This window comes from Neopsephotus bourkii, unplaced genomic scaffold, assembly GCF_033783945.1.
Source record: "Neopsephotus bourkii isolate Nb327-2 ecotype Australia unplaced genomic scaffold, CSIRO-AGI_Nbou_v1 NB_324, whole genome shotgun sequence".
NCBI lineage: Eukaryota > Metazoa > Chordata > Aves > Psittaciformes > Psittacidae > Neopsephotus > Neopsephotus bourkii.
In genome coordinates, this window is record NW_026900832.1 from 506,301 (window position 1) to 518,977 (window position 12,677).

General features: G+C 46.1%; 1 protein-coding gene and 1 long non-coding RNA gene across 5 annotated transcripts in view; one reads left to right on the forward strand and one right to left on the reverse strand.

The window, feature by feature from the left end:
* LOC133209249 (vascular endothelial growth factor receptor kdr-like) overlaps positions 1-12,677 on the forward strand; it is a 124,860-nt gene that overhangs the window by 76,370 nt on the left and 35,813 nt on the right. For both annotated transcript variants that reach the window (XM_061347745.1, XM_061347746.1), the window contains exon 12: positions 5,428-5,536. In XM_061347745.1, coding sequence (XP_061203729.1) covers positions 5,428-5,536 — 109 coding nt within the window. The remainder of the gene's footprint in view (positions 1-5,427; positions 5,537-12,677) is intronic.
* The window catches only part of LOC133209257 (uncharacterized), a 200,530-nt gene that overhangs the window by 75,583 nt on the left and 112,270 nt on the right, over positions 1-12,677 (reverse strand). The window lies entirely within an intron of this gene.

Sequence of the window (12,677 nt, forward strand, 5' to 3'; positions counted from 1 at the left end):
ATTAATGTTATGATGTACTTCACTGAGTTTTTGGTCAAATAGTGGTTGAGGCAATTGCAGCGTGCTAGTTTTAATTTTCCTGATGATTTTGAGTCAATGCTGAATCTTTCCCTTTGTGGTTTAAACTCCTGTGTAGCTACATCTAAAGACTACTTTTTAACACCAGGTGAAACATGCCTGATTGCCTGAACTGCCTCTATTTCCTCTTTGAGTTGCAAGGAGTTAGGATGCTATTTTATTTTCTTCCCTGTTAGTAAACGGGACATACTGGTCTGAGCTTGGGAGAATGGGACATAGCAGAAAAGGACAGAAATCCATAACCACCCAAGAAAATTGCCCCCAAAATGCCAGGTTTAAACCTCAGGAGCAAAAGGAGGAGACTGGAGTAGTGGGATGTGTTTAAGTGGGATGTCTTTAGGCTGAGAAAGTTGGGGCTGTTCAGCCTGGCGAAAAGAAGGCTGTGTGGAGACCTCATAGCAGCCTTCCAGTATCTGAAGGGGGCCTATAGGATGCTGGGGAGGGACTCTTCATTAGGGACTGTAGTGACAGGACAAGGGGGAATGGGTTAAAACTTAAAACAGGGGAAGTTTAGATTGGATATAAGGAGGAAATTCTTTCCTGTTAGGGTGCTGAGGCACTGGAATGGGTTGCCCAGGGAGGTTGTGAATGCTCCATCCCTGGCAGTGTTCAAGGCCAGGTTGGACAGAGCCTTGGGTGCCCTGGTTTAGTGCGAGGTGTCCCTGCCCATGGCAGGGGGGTTGGAACTGGATGATCTTAAGGTCCTTTCCAACCCTAACTATTCTGTGATTCTAAGTGTGTGAGCATCTCAGTAGGGCTGTTTAAATTGTCCCCCTGGGTGGGAGCACACCCTAGGAAGCTCCCACGGGCCTTGGCATGTTAGTCTGTGGCAGGGGAAAAGATGGCCAGAGAGCTCTCAGTCCATCCGTACTAGAAACATGTACCAGTTCCTCCAGTACTGCATTTCCTGCTCCGTACAGCACCCTTCCTGATCACACAGCACTACCGTCCGCTCTGCTGTGCTCCATGAGGAAAGCAAGGGTTGTTCTCATTTTACAGGGAGAGAAACACCCACTGCCAGAGATGAGAGCAAACCCTCCAAGTTCCCACTCAACTCCCAGAGTTCTCTTATCGCTTGTTCTCAGTCCATCCTTTAGCATGTTTTGAATGAATGAACTGAACTCATGGATCAGAATTGTCAGGCTATAAAAATAAGTGTTATGCTGTGCCATTCAAGTAGATGGATTGGGAGCTAGCTGAGTATTCTCTTTGCGGGGTCTCTGGTGAAGTTCCTATAATTCCACCTCCTCCCCAGCTCTGGCAGAGTTACACAGCTGAGAAGTTTCCCACCCACATCTTCTACTCCTCATCCTCACCCACACAGAGCTAACGAAGTGCAAGAGAACTGTTAACTGAAGCTGTTGGAGAGGGGGATTAGACAAAGCAAAGAGAAAGCAAGAAATAACAAGATATATTAATTCATGCTGGCTCCAGCTTAAAAAGTCTTGCTGCTCGGTCCTTACTACAAGATGTCTTCAAACACTCATGGTACACGGCTGTGGAATGTTTTTTGGCTGATTCCAAAATGGCTTTTTTTTTTATCACTTCAGGAACATTACAGTGCAAGACATATGGACTGTATTGAACTGTTCTGTTACAAGTTTTCCCAGCAGCAATGTCTAGTTACTTGTCAAAGCTGTTCTTCAGAGATCAGTCATTTTATTTCTTTTCTTACCAAGTCTTAAACTTCATGTGTTCTTTTATAGTAATTATTTATTAGCTAATCATCCCCTCTTCAGGCTCACAATATTGGGTGGCCTTTAGGTTAAGCAATAGGAAATGGAGCCCTTTACTTCCAAATTCAACCCAGGCAATCAAAACCAGCCCAAAGGATTTTGGTGAGCTCTCAGGACCCCGCTCCAACTCCACAGATCTTCCTAGTGGAATATATGATCCAGCTCCAACCCCTGCCATGGGCAGGGACACCTTCCACTAGACCAGGTTGCTCCAAGCCCCTGTGTCCAACCTGGCCTTGAACACTGCCAGGGATGGGGCAGCCACAGCTTCTCTGGGCACCCTGTGCCAGGGCCTCAGCACCCTCACAGGGAAGAGCTTCTGCCTAAGAGCTCATCTCAGTCTCCCCTCTGGCAGGTTAAAGCCATTCCCCTTGTCCTGTCCCTACAGGCCCTTGTCCAAAACCCCTCTCCAGGTTTCCTGCAGCCCCTTTAGGCACTGGAGCTGCTCTAAGGTCTCCCCTTCAGGAGCCTTCTCTTCTCCAGGCTGACCCAGCCCAGCTCCCTCAGCCTGGCTCCAGAGCAGAGCTGCTCCAGCCCTTGCAGCATCTCTGTGGCCTCCTCTGGACTCACTCCAACAGGTCTCAAACTTTTCTATCCTGGCTCTGATTCCAGGAATGGAAAACGCTTTGCCAGGTGCATGGACTGAGAACACAAAGTAGATTGGCCCCTCTGAATTTTTTCCTCTCTATCCTACAGGTCCCCAAACGCTGGGACTGTGCCACTCCATAGAGAGAGAACCCTGTGAACAGTTATCACTGTTATGAATGGGAACAGATTCTGTGTTTGGTTGCTTGAGTTTGAACCATTTTCTCCTTCACCTACTTTTTGCAGACTTGAAATGGCTGCATTGAAAGTACGGGGATGGCATTTAAGGGAACAACATCCTTATCCCTACCAGCCAGATACTTCAAAAGCAGATACCACTGCTACATTCCTAAAGGTTTCCTTCAGGTTCCTTTTGGTAAAAGATGAAACTATGTGCTCTTGTAGAGGGAAGAAGGATTTGGACACCCTTTGGTATCGCATGTTAATGTTCCGAAGCATCACACTGTTGAGGACTAAACCAGGATTAGATTTGTTTGGCAACTGAGAACTTTATGCAGGATGCTGGAAAGATAACTGGCTTCCCATCTCGGGGATTTACACAGGAGCACACAGCTAGAGTGAGAAGCCGATGCATAATGATTTCAAGGGATTCATCTTATTACAAGAAAATCACTTGAAATCCTTATTTCTAGCTGTGAAATCCCATCTATTTCTCTGCTGGATGAGGCTGGTCTAAAGTCACATTTTGGAGGACTCTGGGTGGTGCTAGTTCTAAGTCAAGGCAGTTAAAGTGTGTTACCTTTTGTGCTCAGGTGCGTAGCAAAGTGGTACCCAAGTGCGTAACAGTGATTTGGAGTATTCAGACAAGAAAATGACTTTCTAACTTTTCCTCAGTCTTTTTTTTCCCAAGAGTTTGTCTGCAGATTGTTTCCCACCATAATTTTAACTCTTTCACCTTCACAGCCAGACACAAGTGGGATTAGCTAAGATGACATCTCTGTAGAGCTATTTGCTCTGCTTTTCCCCCACTGCCCTGTCAGACCTTTCCTGGGTTATGCAGTTGGAGACATTGTCATCTCTGTGCGTTCACAAGCATATCTGTGTGGTCATTCACAACTGGGCCACCAAATGCACCTTAAGGCACTGCATCAGTTTTTAGAAGAGTCACAGTGTCAGCCCCAATACTTTGGCCATATGCCAACATGGATGATTACATTCCCTGTACAAGTTTAACAGGCTCTACAGTATTTCCCTCAACTTCCCATCTAGAGCTGTCACTCCACAAGACTAATAGCCATTAAACAGCTGTCCAAACTTATCCCCTTCTGTCCTCAGCATGTACATTTACATTGGCTTTTTCTACTCCCAAATATACACTCCTCAGAACCGTAATCATAAGAAAGATGCTGGTCCTGATGAAACAGTAATTCAAAAGGCAGGGGCAGCACTCTCAACGTGTGCTTTGTACTAACCTGTGGCATTAGGCCCACTGCAACAGGAATAAAAAGAGGAGGAGGAGCAGATGGGTTCTCTGGGTGTTTTTATCTCCAAGTTAGAGCTATTTTCACATCATAAAGAAGTCAGAAGTGTACAGCTTTCTTTGGTGGACACCAGAGGGAGCTGGGTCCTGTTTTCACCCCCAAATTGTCCCTACTCTCAGTTAATTTCTGTGTTTGGTGCCCATGAAAAGTAGATATTTTTCCACTTACCTGTTATTTTGCTGAAAATGTTCCTCATTAGAATGTAAAATGCACACGGGATCAAAACCTTTGAAACTCATTTCCCTACAGGATTTAAAGTGCCAAAGCTCAGCAAATCTTAAATAACTCTCTGAAAATACATCCTGCACAGCTACAGACACATTCATGGCGCAGGTTTATGAGGAGAAAAGGAATGTCTTGTGTGAGTTTAGCTTAGGATATTAAAAAGAAAGTCCAGAGATGCCTTTGTGCACTTCAAAGCACTCTCTGTAGATATGGACAAAGGGCCAGAGGGTGTTTTAAGTTCTGATTCTCTAAGTCCTTGGAGAGGATGGCAAAGAAAGTGGTATTTGTTCCAAATGTGAGGGCTCAGAGTTCCTCAGGTGAATGGCTGCAGGGGAAGCAAAGCAATCTTGCCAGAACATCTCTGTGTTGGTGGGTTAGACCCTGCTTTCTTGCCAGCAGCCCAAAGGAAGCACTAGAAATAATTAAAGCCATGACCTGTGGAAAGTCCTCCACCAGCTTGAGATGTTGCATGATGACAGGGGTAGGGGAGTGCTGGCTCCTCTTTAAGAAGGTCCTACACAAAAGCAAGGCTGAGGGTGTCTGAGGAGCACAAGTTCCTAAGGATCTGTTTTGAGTTCAGCCCCTCAAATAACTGAACCACTTCCTTTCTCTATGTGGTAAAGCTTAGAACAAGAGCTCCTTCCTTCTCCTTCACAACCCTCCTTCCCTTCTGCATCTGCCAAGTGTCATAGCACAGGCAGCATCTCCAGAGCTTCCTTACTTACCAAGCAAGTTCTGGGGAAGGATTATGGGAACAAGGGGCTTCTAAGCACAATTTATAAGAGTGAGCTAGGGCCCAATGGGACCACATCGCTCCCTCCTTTCTCTGGGGTTACAGCAAAGCAAAATCCTTTATACCACATTCCTAGGAATGACCTGCTTCCCATGCAGATGTGGTGACCTGTTACCCATGGAAAGCACAACTGAGAAGCAGAAAAGAAGATAAGATAGATGTGGGGCTGCATTTCCAGTGGAGATGAATCTTCCAGGTCCTTCCCTCCAGCTTTTTGCTTATGCTGTCACACACAACCTTCAGTGGTGTGTCACAGGGAAACTGTTTCTCACATGGGGGACAGGAAGAAAAGAATGGGGAGGTTTAGAAATGAGGAAGGAAGATAATTAACTGGGCTGAGGTGATATGAAATGGGAGACTAAAACCCTTATAGAAGCACTTGTCTGTGAGCATCACTCGTTACTAGAAACTACTTTGTCAACTGTTTTTCTACCAGAAAACATACAACTACTCTCCAGCGTCCCTGTAAAGCCTCCATACACTCAAAGCCTTTTCTCTGTGCTTGCAGATTGTGAGCACACTGACTACGGAAGACAGCAGTGCATCAGGAATCTATTACTGTGTGGCTTCAAACAAGATTGGAGAAGAAGAGAGGAGCATCGAGTTCTATGTCTCAGGTAAGCAACACAGGAGGCACTACACAAAAACCAGATGCTGATGATCTGATTTACCTGAAGGTTTCATGTGGCTGGGGAGTGCTCATTAAAACTGCTGCATGGTGTGTTCTTGGAGCACTCCCAGGCTCTTCACCACATGTGAGGCTGGATCCTGGGTCCTGGGTCAGTGCACAGCCGAGTTTGACCTGTTCAGCATCAGACCTGATGCCTCCTTTGCCCTTTTCAAGCTGCAGATGCAGGCCCTGAGTCTTGCTGCCTCTGTTTTAAAGCACCACTCGTGACATCTGAGCACTGTCCTTATGAAACCTCCAGCAAAAGCAAAGTCTTTTGTAGGCTTCCAGAAGTCTGAAGCCTCTCCCTGACTCAGGAGAGTGCTTGGTCTCTGATTCAGTCAGCAGACACAGCAAAGGTGAGCAAGGCCAATACTGAGACCTAATCCAGGGCTGATTATCACTGCGAGTTGTTGTGACATTGGATCCCTGCCTCAGCAATTAGCCTTTGCAGTGCCCTTTAAGAAGGGAGGAGGTGGACATGCTATTTCTCCAAAGAACACAAATCCAAACAAATATCTGCTTAACCTTTCAACACACAAATTCTTTAGTAGTGAGATCAAGGCCTACAGTAACGCTTTTAGGAGAGATGGGAGTTTAAAAGGAGAGAAGAGTCCAGGGACAGCCTTATTCAAGTGCTTAAGCAGAACAAACTGAATCGTTTCTGTGCTCACTTTCTGGATGAGTGCATGCTGGCTCTTAGAATTTGCATCAAAATAACAAGTTTTAGAACAAAGAGTGCAGAAGTGTCTTGGAAGGTAAATGTCTCATTCTCACTCCTTGGTTTCTTCTCTGGGAAACAAGTTCTGAGGACAAACAAAGCTCTCTCCTGGCAGTGCTCTGCACTCCTCTGCCTCTCCTGTGTCCTGTGCTGGTTGACCCAATTGCTCTAAAGTAATTGAGCGCATTTCAAATCAGGCTGGTTCCCAAAGAAGGGCTCACCAAACATTGTTCCCATTCCTGGTGCCCAGAAGTGCTAATATGAAAATGTCACCCAATGATAATGAAGATGGTGCCATAGGGGGGAAAGATTTTACCTCCATTTACAGCTTCTTTCACAAGAATCCCAGACTGGTTTGTGTTGGAAGGGACCTTAAAGCTCACCCAGCTCCAACCCCTGCCACAGGCAGGGACACCTTCCACTAGAGCAGCTTGCTCCAAGCCCCTGTGTCCAACCTGGCCTTGAACGCCGCTTTAAGGAGACAGAAGAGGGTTAAAGCCTCCAAAAGACATTTTCCAAAGCCCTAACTCTTATTTTCTTACAAAACCACCCTTCAAGGTGCACATTTAGGAGATACACCTCCGAAACAAGAGGGCCTCAAGATGTCCAAGGCAGGCTGAAGACCACCTATTAATTTTACACTTCACCACCTCCAGATGTTGAGTGTTCATGTGGGTTTGCTGCTGCTCTGAATTACGCCAGCTGCTGCATTTGGATGGGTTACCCAAAGCAGTATGCTCCCAAGCTATTCCCAGGCCTTTGCAACACTTGGTGATTAAAACCAATGCTGCAGCAACTAAATAAGCACCTCGCTTATGCACATTCAAACGGTTAGATCCATCCACATATCATTCACAACTCTATTTTATTTTAGTGCTGAAGATACGTAGCATTTTTCCCCCCACAGTGAGTTAATACTTCAGATTTGTTATTTTAAGCTCAATCTAGCAATGTTTTGAGACCCAATTGCTTTAATCATAAAATTCTGATGATGAAGGAAATGAATCACTGGACAAAATAACTGACAGTGGTTATGGTGGAAATGTTTCCACCAAAACAGACCAGAAGGTGAACGGGGCTTGGCAAGACAGAGCTATTCTTGCCTGTGAAGAAAAGACTTGTCAGTCTGTGCCATTCTGGGGAAGAGGCAGATGCTGAACAAGCATGACAGACTTATAAAAGTGCTGTGTTTAAAAATAGTGGTGTTTGTGGATTAGAAAGAAATGCAGTGTTTCTAAATGTGGCCATTCTGATCCTAAAGTAGGTCGTGATGCAGGGGAAAATAGCAACAGAGTGACCTGCTGCTGGGTTCCTTTATGTGATGGCCCTCTGCTGAGTAATGCATGTTGCTCCAATGAGCGGCCGGGCTGCTGCAAGAGCTGCTGCTCCAGGTCTGCCTTCCAGGTGGGGAACAAGCACTTGTCTTCTGCTGCGTGCACTTGGAGGAGGCAAAGCGACCACTGGGTTACTCTCACCAGGAGCTTCCTCTGCTCTCAGTGTTGGAGGGACATGGAGGGACATGGAGGGAATGTTTGTAAGGCACCAGACAGCATAATGCCCTAAGCAGGCCACAGCTGGTTAAACGTATGCAGGGTGAAGCTGGAAGCTGAGATAAAGGCTGAGTTGGAGCCTGAGAGCACACAAACGTGTGGGCTTTTGGGACAATGTCTAGCAAATGTCTGCAGCACTTCAGAGAGCTCTGGTCTCTGCCAAGCAGCTGCTGGCTGTGGGACTCCACAACTAACGCAGCAGTTGGTGGATTTGAAAGACCTGATCTCCATTATCTCCTACCAGCAAACAAGCTGGTGGATCCTGAGCTGCTTTCAAATGTCCTGGAGGAACTGGGCTCAGTTAACCTCTCCCTGGTAAGAAATCTGAAGGTAACACAGAGCTGAACTCTCAAAACCTGTTCCACTAAGTCAGGGTTGAGTATTTGGTCAGGACACAGCAGAGGGACACAGGGACACATCCATAGATGCTGTTGGGCCTGCACCTGCTTTCTGGGACATGCCTTGCTTCAGCCTGGTGTTCTCATCTCAGAAACATGTATTTATCCCAGTGGGATAATGTCCACAGCCATTTTGTTCTTGCAGTGCAGAGCCCCCACACAAACTCCCACGGACACCACAAATAGCACTGGGGTCTATTTTTAAACCATTCCTTTGCCAGCAGAATTCATTTCAGTGAAGGGTCAGCAGGGTTTGAGATCACGCTCAAACCAAACCATATAAGGGGTCCAACGTGATGAGAAATCTTATCATCCAGCCCTGAAGCCTTTCTGAGCCCCTTTTCACAGAATCACAGAATCCCAAGGGTTGGAAGGGACCTCAAGAGGTCATCTGGTCCAACCCCCCTGCAAGAGCAGGGTAACCCAGAGTACATCACACAGGAACTTGTCCAGGCGGGCCTTGAATATCCTCAATGTAGGAGACCCCACAACCCCCCTGGGCAACCTGTTCCAGTGCTCTGTCACTCTCACAGTAAAGAAGTTCTTCCTGATGTTAACGTGGAACCTTCTATGCTCCAGTTTGCAGATGTCCTGACAGTCAGTGTCCCACTGAAGCTCTCCTAAAGCCCTTCATGGCACCAGGAACTCCCAAGGCAGTGCAGTAGCAGTGTTACCCACTGTGCCCTGGCCTAACTCTAATTCATAGAATCATAGAGGATCACAGAGTGGTTTAGGCTGGAAAGGACCTCAAAGCTCATCCAGTTCCAGCCCCCTGCCACAGGCAGGGACCCCTTTCACTAGAGCAGCTTGCTCCAAGCCCCTGTGTCCAACCTGGCCTTGAACACTGCCAGGGATGGGGCAGCCACAGCTTCTCTGGGCACCCTGTGCCAGCGCCTCAGCACCCTCACAGGGAAGAATTGCAGTGGTCTGGTTTTGTGTAAATGCTCATTACTGTTCCTTGTGGAAGCAGAACCTGTCTCCGGCCTCTTCTGCGTATCACAGGCTTGACAGGAGTGCCCCCATCTAAGGCAGGTGACATTTTGTCACAGCCATCAGCTGCTCAGAACTGTCTCACATCACTTCCCACCACCCACTAACACACCAAAGGACACTCCTGTCAGACTGCAACCTTCCCAGGGCAGTGTAAAGCTAACCTGATGTCTCCTGGAGGCATCCTCTGCCATGAACAAGTACAATTTACCTTCTAATCTCTAGCCTGTACCTTGGTAAGAGCAACTATATATTACTGTAGGTCCACACTAAATCAAATTATAGCCTTTGTATGACTGTACTGCGTATGACAAAATGGGATCCCACCCAGATGAAGCCTCTGAATGTTCTTGGGATATAAATGAATTATGATAAGAATAACAAATTATAACAAAAGCCCTTTTTCATGGGCTTATCTGATTGCAAAAACTACTCTGTAAAATGGAGTTAAAGATTTCTACCCAAAAGAAAGTGTTATACTTCAAACACGAGATAAAAATCAGCTGTTAGATATCAGAACAATGCATGAACTGGGCTGTTGCACAACTGCTTGCCACTCTGAATTTGCTTACTCCTGACATGTTCAGAGGCTCTATGAAAAGCTCTGTGCTGTCTCCAGTGGTGGGGCTCACCCTTTCTTCTTCTCACCCTCCCTCCATGCCCAGGCCTGATGGCAAACCCCCATCCTGCCAGGCCCAGGGATGGGATTTGGGAAGGAGCAGAAGTTCTGAGTTACAGCAATTATTGTGCAAAGCACAGGAAATTAAAAACAATTAATTCCTTGTAAAGACAAATGGAGCCAGACTTTCTTTTGATTTATGCTGACTTCTTACCTTCCCCCAGTGGCTTATTTCCCTATTCTGCCCTGGAATCCCGCACGGCCGAGAGTGAGATTCGCGGCTACTACACTGTAATACAATATGAAAGACAAATGTTTGGTGACTGCTGATAAAAGCGAAAAGGCCCCATGGTGCATTCTTTTAGCCAACTTATTAGGAGGCTTATAAAACACTGTATCTGTTCAGAGAGAGGAAGTTAATCACTGCTCAGGTTCAAGATTGTGTAAGCAAAGTAGTCGAAGAGATGAACTGACTTCTAATGTGCTCTGAAAGCTGCAGCTACTCCCCAGATAATTAGGGTTGGAGGAGAAAAGAGAGAGGAGAGCAGGAGAGACTTCTTTTTTCTCACTCTTCTCCTTCCAGTGTAATGAAAATCAATGAATATTCTATTGGAGCTGGAAGAGCTTCTTGAAAGGCTACAAGAGTGAAGAGAATAGCACAGGTTCCAGCTAAAAATATTCAGAATGCTAAATAAAAAATGTCAGCAGAAGGAATGAAAGGAAAAACAGGCAGCCCTGTGCTCCCGGAATGTGAAGTTGGTCAAAACCCCTCTGCACTGACGCCACACACAAGCCAGTGCCTGTCCCCAGAGACACAGCATTTCCCCTGCAGAACAAATGAGGCTGCAGGAGTTGGAAGTAGAAATCCACCTGCAGAAAAAGCTTCCTGAGAGGCAGAAGTAGGGGCAAACAGGGCTGCCAGCCCTGCTGCTTACAGCCAAAGCTTGGCTTGCCCTGAGACCTGCAGGGGTTCACTGGGCTTTACCCAGGGTGATGTGCCCAGACTCCTACCCACTGCTTTACCAGGAATCCCTTTGTACTTCCACTGAGACCCAGCATGTAGGATCAGAGCATGCAGAGTGGAGGGGATCTCAGGAGATCTCCCACACCACTCAGCTTACTGAAGGACTGAGCTAACTAAAGATCCATCACCCCTGCTGGAGCAAGCAGCAAATGCTTAGAGGAGAAGCTAAGAGAAAGGCACATTATGAGGGTGCTTCTGCCCTATTTTGGTCTCATAGGTTGAGGGGAGATGCTGAGATACTGCACATGCCACATCCCATGTTTTCTCTTTAATTCTTCCTGTTTAAAGAAGCTCTGCTGGCCTCAGACTTCCGCCCCTTTATGATAAGCATCATCTTGACATGTTGGAACCACAGGACATCTGTTGTGAGGAATGGATGTACCACACAAGTCAGTTTGAACGTACAGCTAGCACTAAGCAAGAGAACAACTGAGCCTAACAAAACACTGCATAAAGTAAACTGAAATTCCATGAAAAGAAAAATAACAGTTTCCACAGCTGTGGCCTGAGGGGTCTCTTCTCTTTTTGGATCTTTCATAAAGCATTTCTGATGCCAGTCTTTAAAAACCATGAAGCAAAACTCATTGGTCCTATTCCAGATGACTTGTGAAGAAGAGAGACTTTTAATCATATCTGAAAGCTCCTTCAGGGCTCTCTATTTTATATAATCTATGGTTTATTATAAGACAGATCAGTTATTTCAACAGCTTTGCTATTTATGCTCAGCTGTAGCTTCAGCAGAACTTCTTGCAAGAGTTTGCAGTGTGAGCCCCTGGCCAGATTCCAGCTCCCACGTGGAATTTGTCCAATTGCAAGTGCAATGCATTCATGCTCCCCTTGAACTTCTGTCCTTCTCAAAGTACCATCCGTTTCATCCCACCTTAAGAAAGCATCTTACTAACAGCTCGGTATTGAAGCAGTGATCTATCAGATCTATTGCAAACACTGTTCATGTTCAGAAGGTCCAGAGCAAGTCTCCCACCCTGCACTATGCCTGGTAAAATTCATTAGGGGTTCCTCAGGACTCTCAGCTGCTTGAAAATCCTGGCCAGAAGAATAACTCCAGGTCACTGTGGTTCTCAATGCACTTTCATTCAAGCTTACTGGGCTGACAGATGATGGAAACTAGCAGAGTAAAAGGGGAAAAGAATATCTTTCAGTCACAACTTAATTGTGTGTCTCTGGTGGCTAATGCAGTGATAGGACTGTGTCTGTAGGCCAGGCTCTGGGTAGATGGGACTCATGCCTCAAAGTATTTCTCTGCTAAATATAAAGCCCTCAAGGTCTGATACGTCACTGGATCCGTTAATCCATTCAGTGATCAGGTAAGTATCCACCAAGGCACATGCAATGAAAATAAATCTTGGCATAGCTGAAGTAAGAGAGAATTGGGAAGATTGTTCAGTGGTGAGGAAAAGAGAGTGCAACTTCTGAGAAATGGGAACAGGTTTCTTTATTCTTATGCAATTATAACTTCAAGCAGTGATTGCAGATAGAAAGGGAAGAGCTCACAAACACATTTGTCTACCTGGATAGAAATCTCTCTTGATTAAACTCTCTTAGACCATTAACTGCTTCTATTTATAATCTTTCAGTTCAATACTTGCAAATGTAATGATTACACTACTGAGGGCTGGCCTACCACAGGTCAGCCCTGGGATGTGAGAGGTACCCGAGCCACACAAGTCCCATTAAAACTGGCTCATCCCATGACTGCTGGTCTTTGACATTTGACCATCAGGTTGCAACCAGGGATGTCCTCAGTTGTGACAAGACTGTAAAGATGTGT